The sequence below is a fragment of the Penicillium coprophilum genome (assembly GCF_028826855.1).
Source record: "Penicillium coprophilum strain IBT 35676 chromosome Unknown utg000002l_segment0_segment1, whole genome shotgun sequence".
Classification (NCBI taxonomy): Eukaryota; Fungi; Ascomycota; class Eurotiomycetes; order Eurotiales; family Aspergillaceae; genus Penicillium; species Penicillium coprophilum.
Window position 1 is genome coordinate 1,427,316 of NW_026622722.1, and position 11,692 is coordinate 1,439,007.

The 11,692-nt window shown below is 46.5% G+C and overlaps 5 protein-coding genes across 5 annotated transcripts; 3 read left to right on the plus strand and 2 right to left on the minus strand.

The window, feature by feature from the left end:
• Window positions 1-142: 142 nt before the first annotated feature.
• On the minus strand, window positions 143-1,921 carry N7500_002587 (putative CECR1 family adenosine deaminase; the record flags this gene model as incomplete). The annotated part of the gene is given in 3 exon segments (XM_056673733.1): window positions 143-1,289; window positions 1,306-1,744; window positions 1,798-1,921. 3 exon segments carry the CDS (start codon window positions 1,919-1,921, stop codon window positions 143-145), a joined length of 1,710 nt encoding a protein of 569 aa, XP_056534258.1.
• A 284-nt stretch (window positions 1,922-2,205) lies between these two features.
• Window positions 2,206-3,351, minus strand: N7500_002588 (uncharacterized protein; the record flags this gene model as incomplete). Its single annotated transcript, XM_056673734.1, has 1 exon — window positions 2,206-3,351. One exon carries the CDS (start codon window positions 3,349-3,351, stop codon window positions 2,206-2,208), a length of 1,146 nt encoding a protein of 381 aa, XP_056534259.1.
• Window positions 3,352-5,292: 1,941 nt separating this feature from the next.
• Window positions 5,293-7,279, plus strand: N7500_002589 (uncharacterized protein; the record flags this gene model as incomplete). Its single annotated transcript, XM_056673735.1, has 4 exons — window positions 5,293-5,567; window positions 5,622-5,892; window positions 5,942-6,287; window positions 6,354-7,279. 4 exons carry the CDS (start codon window positions 5,293-5,295, stop codon window positions 7,277-7,279), a joined length of 1,818 nt encoding a protein of 605 aa, XP_056534260.1.
• Window positions 7,280-8,623: 1,344 nt separating this feature from the next.
• On the plus strand, window positions 8,624-8,915 carry N7500_002590 (uncharacterized protein; the record flags this gene model as incomplete). Its single annotated transcript, XM_056673736.1, has 2 exons — window positions 8,624-8,738; window positions 8,824-8,915. The coding sequence occupies 2 exons, from the start codon at window positions 8,624-8,626 to the stop codon at window positions 8,913-8,915; spliced, it is 207 nt and encodes a 68-aa protein (XP_056534261.1).
• Window positions 8,916-9,659: 744 nt separating this feature from the next.
• Window positions 9,660-10,466, plus strand: N7500_002591 (uncharacterized protein; the record flags this gene model as incomplete). Its single annotated transcript, XM_056673737.1, has 1 exon — window positions 9,660-10,466. The coding sequence occupies one exon, from the start codon at window positions 9,660-9,662 to the stop codon at window positions 10,464-10,466; it is 807 nt and encodes a 268-aa protein (XP_056534262.1).
• Between the last annotated feature and the right edge of the window lie 1,226 nt (window positions 10,467-11,692).

An 11,692-nucleotide genomic window follows, 5' to 3' on the forward strand; every position in this document is an offset into this window, starting at 1 on the left:
GATATATTCCAAATTACTTCAATAATCACACAAATTGACTTCCACCGGTTGAAATATTGCCAAAATGGCTTTTGTACTTTCATATTTGTTCTAGCCTACGATGTAGGTATGTGACTCGTATATTAGGATCAACATCAGGTCTTCAATCATCCCCATCATCGAATTCAGCAAACTCCAGCACAATCCACTCGCAGAATTTCTCGAAATCCGAGCCGAAGTCCCGCAGACGATCAGATTTCAATCCCTTCCCCATTACCCCATTTTGAATGCCAGCTTTCCAGTCGGCGGTCGACTGGTCTTCATAACAGCTCCACCGGATGGAGTTTTGGGCCATCATTGATAGGCCGATCAAATCCACATTTTCGAGTCCCTGCAAAGCCTGCCAGAAATCGTGCGTCAATCCATTCCTTCCGTGGCCAAGAATTGCGGGGTCGTCGTTGCACAGCGAAACGGGGACGCCTCTGGACAATAGCGCGGGCAAAGGATGGGATTTGATGGAGCTAGCAAGGCGGAGCACTTCGTTCGAGATTGGGCAACATTCAATGAGGATTCTCTTCTCTTTGACTAAATCAATGAGCAGAGGATGCTTGTATAACGAGAACCCATGGCCAATTCGTCGAGTGCCAAGAAGGATGGCATCGAATAGGTTGTGATCTGTCGCGTCGCCGTCGCCGAGACATTCTCCAGCGTGGAAAAAGAAGGGAATATCGACCCCTGCTTCCGCACATTGCTTTCGGAACCAAAATAGCACCGGGACAAGGTCAACTAGCGGCCTACCGTTATCCTCTTGGCCAACAAGATCAAACCCACTGATCAGAGTGGGAAACTCCTGCTTTGTCTCGATGCACTGCTTCATGCTATCGACAATCTTCTCGTTGGTGAACCACCGCAGCGTAGTGTAGATGATGCGAGCACCGTAGAAGTCCTTCCCTTCATCCGTCTGTTTGAATTGAGCAATGCCATCTTCCACCATGCGACACCACTCAAAGTAATTTTCCTCATGTTGGTCGTTTCCTTCTTTTCGGAATTCAAAAACAAATCCAATACGGAACTCCACATATCGAATTCCATCCTGAGCAAGCTGGCCTAGCAACCGGCGGAAACACGCACGGAAGATAGGCTCGTACATCAAGAGAGAGTCGACAATGGGGAAAGTATTTGTAAAGATGGACCAAATCGCATCAACGCCGTGGTGGTGATGATACGAATGCTCTGGCGCAATAATACATCGAGTGGTCAACCATTCCCGGAAGCCCTTCTCTCCCCCTGGGGAAAGAGGAGGCGGCCTTCTGAATCGAGATCAACGACGAGGCCTCGTATGTCTCCGACCAAATGCTTGGCTTGTCCTCGGATGCTTCTAGAGGCTGCGTGGAATACCGGAAACACACGGGCGCTGCTTCGTAATCCTTGGCTGTGATCAAGGGTTTGGGTGCGAACATGTGTATGCCCGGTGTGGAGAATGCCTGGTCAATCAGGAATTCAATATCGAACATGGCGTCCATGTGGGCATGCAAGAGGGACCCCTTTGGCATCTTTTCGACAATCTTCCATAGTTTAGTTTTCTCCATGCGGCCTTTGGCCAGATTGAACATGACACCGGGATACAGAATCTCATCTACTTGGTGAGCGACACTCTCATCTAATCCATTTGTCCACACCTCGTTTTGCTCCTGAGATCGGATCTGCGACACGATCTTTGCCGCCCGGGCAGCGATGGGTGATAAAGATTTACGCAGATTTGCATCTATAAACAGTCAGAGATGGGGGGTTTTTTTTTGTACTTGAGGTGGGAGATACCGTGACGTCGCTTTCGCTCTTCCATAACCAACGCATCACGTCCTTTTAGATATTGTTGAATGAAGGGATCCCCAAACTGAGGGATCCCCTCCTCAATTTCCCATTCATTTTCTGTATTTGCCATTTTGAATCCAAGAACGAAATTGTAAGAGTGATGTGCCTGAGCAGAGGGAGGGGAAAAGATACGCTAATACGCTCTCCCCGCCTGGATCCGTTTTCATCTGGCGATTTTCTTTTTGATTGGCGCAAATTGGAGATAGTTCGATTGTTTGGATGTAACGTGCGGATGAGACGCTCAATTAATCCGCAAGGGATATAAATAATATTCTTACGTTCATAAGGTGTAGTGGGGTTGAACCACATCCTTTCTCTCTTTGTTTATCTCGACGTTTTGGCTATCACAATATCTCACATAGTCCCGGCAAGTGTGAGCCATCTTGAACGCCACTCCTCCATAGAAGCATGATGAACGCCCAACAACTCCACCAACTCCGCATCCCCATCTGGTGCTGGCGTTCGCAGACCCCGATAATTCCACACTACCAATCCAGTGGAATACATGCGCCATAAATCCCAAACAAAGATACCTAGCCTCCGATACGGTTGAATGCTTAGCCGAGTGTAGCCAGGGTTGGGCCTTTGATACGCCCAGTTTTTGTACATTTCCATGTGGATGGTCCTCCGCCCACAGCCTCTCACATCAAGATTCCACGACTCTGTCACTAGATCATCTGGTGGTGTTGGTGGTGAAGGCCAAATTGGGACATTCATGCCCCTTGCAAATTCAAGGGAGTGAAAAAGTGGTGGTGGCGTCTGCGATGGGTACCACCAGACTGCTTGTATAGACTCCTTGTGTTCACCCAGGTGCGGGTAGGAGTAGACTGGACTTAAACCCAAGTCCGACAGTACTGCAGCAACGGTGGAAATGACTTCGGTGGTCATGCGTTCGATGTCATTCCATGTGTGGTACTCTCTGGCTCTTTTCATGGACTCTTCAGGCCAATTCAATCGAGATGCATAGTGATGCAGGTCGGAGTAGTGTCTCAAATGCCACAGACCCCAATACATGTTAGACTCCTCGACCCAAGAGAAAGGTTTGGCTGCCTTTTGGGCACGCATTGACCCCGACAAAGGTCCTGCCGGCGAGGCACCGACAGCGGAAATGAAGTTTTCCTGCATTGTCCATAGACATGTACATGCAAGGCGTTGGATCTGGGCACAAACTTGCATCATCTGCAACACTTCCGCGTCATTGCTATGGATACCGAGCTGGTCGCCAGTGCGCTCAGTACATTGTATGTACTCCTCAAAATTGTGGAAGTTGGATGAGGGACTATGGAGAAGCCGAACTTTCTGAATGATCTTCCGAATAGGCGCAGCTGAGGATATTGAGTTTGATTCCATCATCTCTTGAAATATTAGACCGGGTCGGTCAAGGAACACAGCACGTACTCGGGGCGAGGCTACCAGGAGACTTTCTACGCCCACAAAGTCAGATGTAAAGAGGAGAATGTGGTATATGAGCTCGACGGGAAGCCGTTCAAAGGGGTCCATTGCGAAGAAATCAGAGGGGGTCAAGGAGTGGGCTGAGGTGGCTCTATACAAAGGAAACAATGTGTGGAGGCATATTCCTGCTCTCACTAGAGATGGAAACCAGCTTCTTATATAGTCCCTCCGCAAAAGTTTTTACTCAAGATTTGAATAGGCAACAGCTGCTGTGGAGATCGAGTGGCGCCAAAGCTCGGCCAATTGAGTTGGTGGCTCGGATAAGAGGCTCCTTTCGAGAAGATTGCTAACGAACGATCAGGGTGAACACAATTCTCAAACATTCAAAAAATGAAATGTCCACAGCTGACAGGCTGTGTTTTCTTCCAGGATCCCTCGATTCTATAGCCTGATGTGGTTGAAAATGACGGGTGTGGGCCCAAAAAGCCGTCCCCCCCTACAGAGTATACACTTGCCAGATGGAAGACTTTCTGGAAAGCTCGCCAAAGCCATTGCAAAGCAATTTTTAATCGGGGTAAATGATCTGCACCAGCAATAGATTGGATATGGAGGTAAATCCTTTCCTCAGAAATAAGCAGGGTGTGGCTTAAAAAGCCTAGCAGTCGTAACCTGCTTTCTCTGATTCAGAAAGAACTAATCCATACTATACCGTGGAGCCGAGTAATTTTGTTTTTAGCGTCCTTCGTCCCCTTTCTCCCTTCATAACAGCAATGATATCACCGAGCGTCTTCGGTAAGTGAATATGGGGCACTTCATCAGACATCTGATCACCCATCCGAGATTTTTCACTCGCTTCAAAGATAAGTCCTCCCCCTTGAGGGTCGCACATTACAGGGGTGCAAGTCCCTAGCCCATAGGAGATGGCGAGGCGATATCCCTAGGAATCTACTGCTGCCCATTCACCCTCATAGTCAAGCTCGTCCGGGTCCATTGTCCATCCTAACGGAGGGGAGACCTAGGAACATTATCAGTAGGTATCCCATATACATCACGTAGTCGTGCGCCCATGCCCTCGAGGTGTTGACCTTACGGGATTATTTCCATTCGTTATAGCGATTCGTCTTCACTGGTAGAGGATTCGAAGGTATACCTAAGTAAGGTATAGTGGATCTGGAGGCCAATTGTGTGGGGGAACTGCGTGATGTGTTATAACTACGAAGGCGCATAGCCATGGATATTCTGGCCTGGTCATTGCCTAATTGGGACTGAGTCTACATAACTTGCATATATACTACCGAGGTGCGAGTCTTGGATTGAGTTTCTCATTTGGCGAGACTTGACAAGTTATTCCCATCTCAAATACATATGCCGTGTAGACCTCAATTGCATCTGGTTAAATAACCATCCCAATTTGGCCTTACCACTGACTGCTTTCTTTGTTGTAGGATGTAAAACGATGATCCGAGCTCGGCATTCAATCTGATTACGCGTTTATTAGGAAAAAGATATCAATCAGCGTCACCAATGAAAAGTAATCAAATCCGAAAGCTTGGCAAATCTGATAACTTTTCAGGATTTTTTGCGCGTGTTCCGGTTGATGGGGCCAAGGGTCCAAAATAAATTTCCAAGCAGCCACACGAAGCTTGGACTGACGTCGAACCGAATGAGTCCTATGGGGCCTCAATGAAGGTAACTGGAAAGGGTAATGATCTTTCAGCCACTGGCGATCTGATTAGATCTTTGTCACCGGCCGACGCCGGGTTGTGCTGTACCTGGTGGAGTTGGGCTCCACAGGTTGAACAAATATGTTTGGACTACATTATATTTATACCACGTATGTTGTAACCCTTTTGATAGAGGAAAGGATTGTCGTTCTGACCCACTGATGGATGTTCAAATTACCGTTGGTCAATGTGCCGACTTCGCTGTTTTATGTGGGATTTCTGTGTCTTTCATTATATATTTTGCCTGCCTTTCCTCGCGGGGCCGAAACAACTTGCGAACCTTCGACCTGTTTGAGATTTTGGATTTTTATGTTTCATCATTGTCATGACGCTTCGTCCATTGATTCAAAGGGCCCGGTCGGTCTTTCATCGAAGAAAAGTCGACAATGACGAGGCTGCAAGTTCTTCGGTCGACGTGGACACAAACACAGTAGAGCCAGAGAAGTCAGATGGGCCAATAACCCATCCTGAGGAGGCACTTCCAAATAATGGTGCCGAGCTGCCCGGTGTGCCCTATGAAGAGCTTCAACACGGTATCCAGGAGGTTGAGGCCGTGGCTCAGACCTGGTCTAAAGCGTCCTTGATCTTCGTTTTCATCAAGTAAGTCAACTCATTTACCATATATGCACTATTACTAACATTGTACTTCAAAAGTATGTGGTTCCTTTACTTCACCTATGCCTGGATATCGTCGGTTGATGGTAGCTTGAGCACTTATGTCGCTAGCTCTTTCCAACAACATTCATTATCTGGTCTTCCGACCGCTATTGCAGATGCTTTCTCTGCTGCCGTTTTTCTTCCCGTGGCTAAAATGGTGGACACTTGGGGTCGAGCCGAAGGCTTCCTGGTAATGTCGATTTGTGCCACCTTGGGCCTTATTCTCATGGCCTGTTGCAACAGTTTCCCTCTATATTGCGCTGCAAATGTGAGACAATCTCTATGAATCACCAAGCAGATGCTAACAAAAAAATCAGGTGTTCTATTATATTGGCTTCGGCGGTATGCGATTCGCTGTGGACGTTATCACCGCCGATCTCTCACAGTTGAAAAACCGAGCCCTTGCATATGCTTTCACATCTTCTCCATATATCATTACGGCCTTTGCCGGACCAAGAGTGGCGGATCTTTTCTACGCCAATACTGGCTGGAGGTGGGCCTATGGAACTTTCGCGATCATCTTTCCCATCGTGGCTGCTCCGTTGTTTTTCGTCCTAAAGTTCAACCTGACAAAAGCCAAAAAAGGCAATGCTGTGGTTATCAGAGAGAACAGCGGACGGTCATTCCTTCAAAGCATCTGGTTCTGGACTCTCGAGTTTGATCGTGAGTATTCCAAGCCACCATCTTATTCTTGTCTAAAAAAAGCAAAGGTACTGATATATCATTTAGTAATCGGAGTTTTCATCTTTACTACGGGACTTGTCCTATTTGAGCTTCCATTTGACATTGCTAGCGAGGCTCCCAATGGCTGGGGCACAGATTATATTATTGCCATGATTGTGGTTGGATTCTCAATGCTTTTTTTCTTTGGCTTCTACGAGAGGTACATCGCTCCTACCCCGTTGCTCCCTTACTCCTTCCTCACAAATCGGACCGTCGTCGGCGCATGCCTCTTGGATGCCACGTACCAGCTTTCAAACTATTGCTGGAACAACTACTTCTCGAACTTCCTTCAAGTGGTCAATGACCTCACTATTGCCGAAGCTGGGTATATCGTCAACACGTTCGACGTGGTTTCTGGTGTACTTTTGTTCTTTGTTGGGTGGGCAATCCGGAAGACCGGTCGCTTCAAGTGGCTCCTTTATATTTCTGTTCCTCTATATATCTTTGCCCAAGGTCTGATGATCTACTTCCGTCGTCCTGGCCAGAGTATCGGGTACCAAATTATGTGTCAAATCTTCATTTCAATTGCCGGATCAATCTTCATCATCGTTCAGCAGCTTGCTATTCTCGCTGCCGTTGATCATCAGCATGTTGCTACAGCCCTTGCCTTGCTCAGTGTGGTTGGTACCATTGGAGATTCTGCAGGTCTTACGATATCCATGGCAATCTGGAACAACACATACAAGAAGGCCCTCACTTGGTACCTGCCAGACTTGTCAAACTTGGAGATGATCTATGAAGACCTCGAAACACAATTGAAGTACGCTCCCGGTACGAAGATGAGAGAGGCCATCCAGAAAGCGTATGGCTACACACAAGTTAGGATGCTTTCTGCTGGCTTGGGTGTGATGGTTCTGGCGTTCGCGTGGACTATTATGATCAAGAACATCAACCTGAAGAAGGTTGCTCAGGTTAAGGGTATGGTGTTCTAAGGGATGAATGTGGACCTCAAGAAGGTTCATCGTGGAACCTGCCACCCGCCACCTGGCTTTTGTGCTTTGTTTGTCTGCACATATTGATTCTTCTTTCTTTTTTTCATTCAGAAGGGCATTACAATGCGGGCCATGTAAATACTTCGTTTGATTTCTTGCTTTGCTTCACGATGCTCCAATATTGTCTATACCCGCTAGATCTATTTTTTTTTTTTTAAATTGAAATCATCGATAGTTGTTATATACACATGGTTTTAATGTTAGACTCTTAGCCTGCCAGATAGAGTGTCGAGCCTGTAACCCATACTTCGCTCAAGGTTACCTAGCTGCAAATATCTATCCGCAGATCAAGATTTGTTCCCTTCCACTTGACCCATTGCATATTGGCTGTCTGAACCCACACTTCTACCTCTGGTCTCGCATCAAATAATTAGCAGCCTTGGGGGTACCTCGATCAAGAAATCCATGAGTTTAATAGATTGCCTGACTAAGAGCCCTTCTAATAAGACACTATAGAACCAATTGAGACCTATCGTTAGCATTGTACACCTCAGCACAAGGAGCTAGAAACAAACAAATGACCTAGAAAGGGTCAGTCCACAGCTTTAGGCTAAGAAGAGTCCGAAGCTAAACCTCAATCTATACGGAGTGCTCCTACCAGCCACAGATAGAACTGAAATATGTAACCATATTTTCGTGCTGCCCAAGATCAATGCTACAGCTGCCGTGTGGCGTAGTGAGAGTATATAACAACACATCAAGAAGTGAAGTCTCATATAGAGACGAAGAAAATACAGAGTATTGTATTAGGTATTGATGTATATCGGCTCAGAGAAGTGGAGGGGCAACCAAGGTGACAGAACTCTTGTATAAATGAAATCGTTACCTGGACGGTTTCTTAGGCCGTCTCGGCCAATCTATCAACAACCTGGGCACAAAAATCTCTCATTTTGAGATGATGCTCCGCCGGTAGCCGATGTTTTCTACCGACTAGTACAGAGTATGCTTAGCTTGGTTGCATACTTGGGCATTGGAACCAATCGGACAGCGCTTTGTAGATTGAAGGATCTTAGTAACTGGATGCTATTGGTCGTTCGTAACGGAGCGAGGGAACAATGGGGCCCTTACGCTTGGCGTAAGATCAGATAACTCGAAGAATCCCATTGAAGTCTTAACAAGGAGATCCGATTTCGGATCTATGGCCTGCTGATTGGGGGCCAAAAGGTTATCAGATTATCAGATCAAAAGACATAAATAGAACCTCATTTCCTCTAGTAGCATCTCAATTACCATCTATCCTTCTTCAACCCATTCAAAACATTGAAAGTCACAGCCGAAACCACCATGAAATTGTTCAACGTTGTCCTTGTTGCTACTCTTGCTGCTTTCGCCAATGCTGCTGCTGTGCCCAACCCTGAACCTGCTTTGACTAACCCTCTTGAAAAGCGCTGCAAAGGAAGTATGTTCCGATCATCATTGCGATAGCAGCATTCAACCTCTTCGTATTGTTAGAAAGAGAAAGCTAACTCCATATGTGATACAAGCTCGCAGTCTTTGCACGCTCTCTAGCCAGTGCTGCAACGGTGCGTGTGTCGGTGGTACTACTATCAACAAGTTCGTCAAGTACTGCAATTGAGAGCCTTTGGCTATTTGAGATGGTATGCTCTATTGTGTCGGCCCAATCATATATGATGTTACTGACGACAAATTTCCATTGGCAGTTGCCTCGGAAGTTATATATTTTAGTTAACAGGGCACTTGGGGCCGCAAGTGCAGGGTACACAACTTCAAATTTAAATAAATAAACATATTCAAACCTCCAGATAAATTCAATGGGTACGGACTTGATTAGGTGAGTTAAAAATAGTCATCCTATCTCACAGAGGTCTGTTTGTTCCCCTCCTTCAGATATCTTCCAAGTTTGCTTTCTTCTTGGTCTTCCTCCTTTCGACATCCACCAACAGATGGCATTGTCCTGATTTGCCTCTTCTCGTACCTCTCTTTGGATTGCGAGCACCTTACTCGCAGCCTGTATTCTTTAACCCCAAACATACTGTAATGAAAGCTTGTTTTGCCGCGAAGTGTCACGCTGTGACATCTCCGATCCTCGGTCCCTGGTGCAGTCACTTCGTCAGCCACGCCCACCTGTATGCATGTTTGGACTCCATTGACAAATTTGGTAGTGACCAACATCTACGCCCTCCAGGCACAATTTTTCCCACTGAGTCTTCTCCCTCAGCGTCTGTCAAAGACCACGCAATTCTCTCCACGAGACTTTCACTCAATACGCATTTGAGATACTGGCACGACATACTCCATCCATTCTTTACTTACAGTCGCTAAGCTCCATCACTCGACCGCGCCTGCTTCATCCGCCACCATGTCGACTTCTACTGAAGAGAACTTGATCTTTGACTTCGAACTCAGCGAGAATGAGAGGGACTTGATTAGATCTGTTCCCAAACTCCAGGGCGAGTCCAATTGGAGAGCATGGGAGGCGAATCTATTCACAGCACTGGGATGCAACTATCCTATCTGTGTGTGGTTGATTAAAGATCAATTCAAGATGCCCCCTGCTCCCGTTTACGACGATCCGTCTCATGCCAGTGTCAAAGCTCTTCTTTTTGAAGAAGCCACGGGCAACAAAGAGATGGAAAATAACATTACAGAAGATGCCATTGAAGCTCGCTCCATCGAAATCGTCGCTTCAAATCTGTCGCTGCGGGAGCGCCACGCAGACGACGAAGAAAAGTGGGCAACAGCTAACGCCCGAGCTTCCTTCTACCTACGATCTACCGTCGGACCTGAGGCTTTATCCATGATTTTTTACATTCCAAATGTTCGCGAGGCCTACCTTAAGCTGAAAACGGTGTACTGGAGCCCATCGCATCATGCTATCTACCGACGGTTCAAGAAACTTGACCACCTCCGCTACAGAAAAGGAGATCCTGAGACCTTTGTGGTGCGTTTCCAGAAGATCCTTGGGGACTACACTGCGTTTGTTGGAAAAATGACCCCCTTGCAAGAGCTCTGCCACTTCAAGAGAGCAATTATCGGCAGTCCTCGGTGTCGTGTCTTTATCCCAAGCCTCAGGGTTAATGAAGAAGACCCCGACTTGATGAATCAGGTCTACCGCGACTTTGTCACAGCCGTGAGAATATTCCAGACGTTACCAAAGTCCCGATGAGTTTAGGTTGAGACCATGGCCTTTGAGTTCCCATTCGGCAAGGACTCAATTGTTCGTCACATTGTGCATGCTTCTCACCTGGGTGGAGGTTCATTTTCATACTTGTTTTACTTTCATTTCGCTCTAGTTTTGTTTCGCTTTCAATTCTATTATTTTTCACTTTACTATTTGTTTGGCTTCTGTATCAAGCGTACGTTCTTCCCAATGAATGTACCTTAATTTATGCAGGGTTTCGGCACACAGCTCCCACCCATAGCTTGACATGTTCCACCCCCCCCCTTTACCTATCACATCATTTCATTTGGTCAAAAGTTCATCTAGGAAGGCATTTTATTAGCCTCTTCAGCCGAGCCCTATCACGTAGGGCCATGGGAAGTTCAAATAATTTTCATCTGATCTTCAACATGGTAGTCTACGGAAGCCATACTACATCAACCGAGAATATCCCCGATGTGAGCGAACAGCTTTGACGACATGTAATCAATACTTCACTCTGACGATGGTCCCTTCGTTCTCTTCTCTATGCAAGCGATTGACCCTTGAGATACTCACTAGAACATTGATCTAGCATGTGTCGAGGTGGATCATATCTTGGCTGTGGCGAGGATGACCCTTGAATGGGTTCTCGTTCTGTCCCAGTACACTGGGAACGCTGATGTTGCTCAACTATCGACACCATCGAAATCAGTGAAGGTGGCGAGGTCACAATGCGGCGACTCATTTCTTATTCCCTTCTATCTTTTCCACTTCAGACCTATAGGTCCTCTTGGGGAGAACGACTTACTTATTGATAACCAGGAGCTCAGGGAGATTGCCCAGGCAATCTAGAAACTTGAGTTCTCGGGTTGATATTCCTACTTTGGCGTGGTTTTGTCTATCTCTATACTTAATTAGTTGAGTTATGTCTTCTGTATCTTCATTATACAATTTAGCTTCTCTCACACAAAGGGTTCTTTTTTGCCTTTTCCCGTGGTCTACCTATAGATTAGAACTGGAAAGGGGGGAGATCTTGAAGAGATCTAAGAAGAATATATGAGCAGCCTACTGAGAAGGCCGCATAGGCGGCCGTTGACTCTTGCTGATCATTGACCGGAAAGCAACGATCTTTCTAGGACGCCATTCTAGTCCTATAGCTACGGCTGCATGGAACAGCGAGGTTATTGTTATTAGTGGCTTTTTCGGTCCTTTAAACAGGCGTTTAGTTAGCTTATGCGGGTCCTACCACC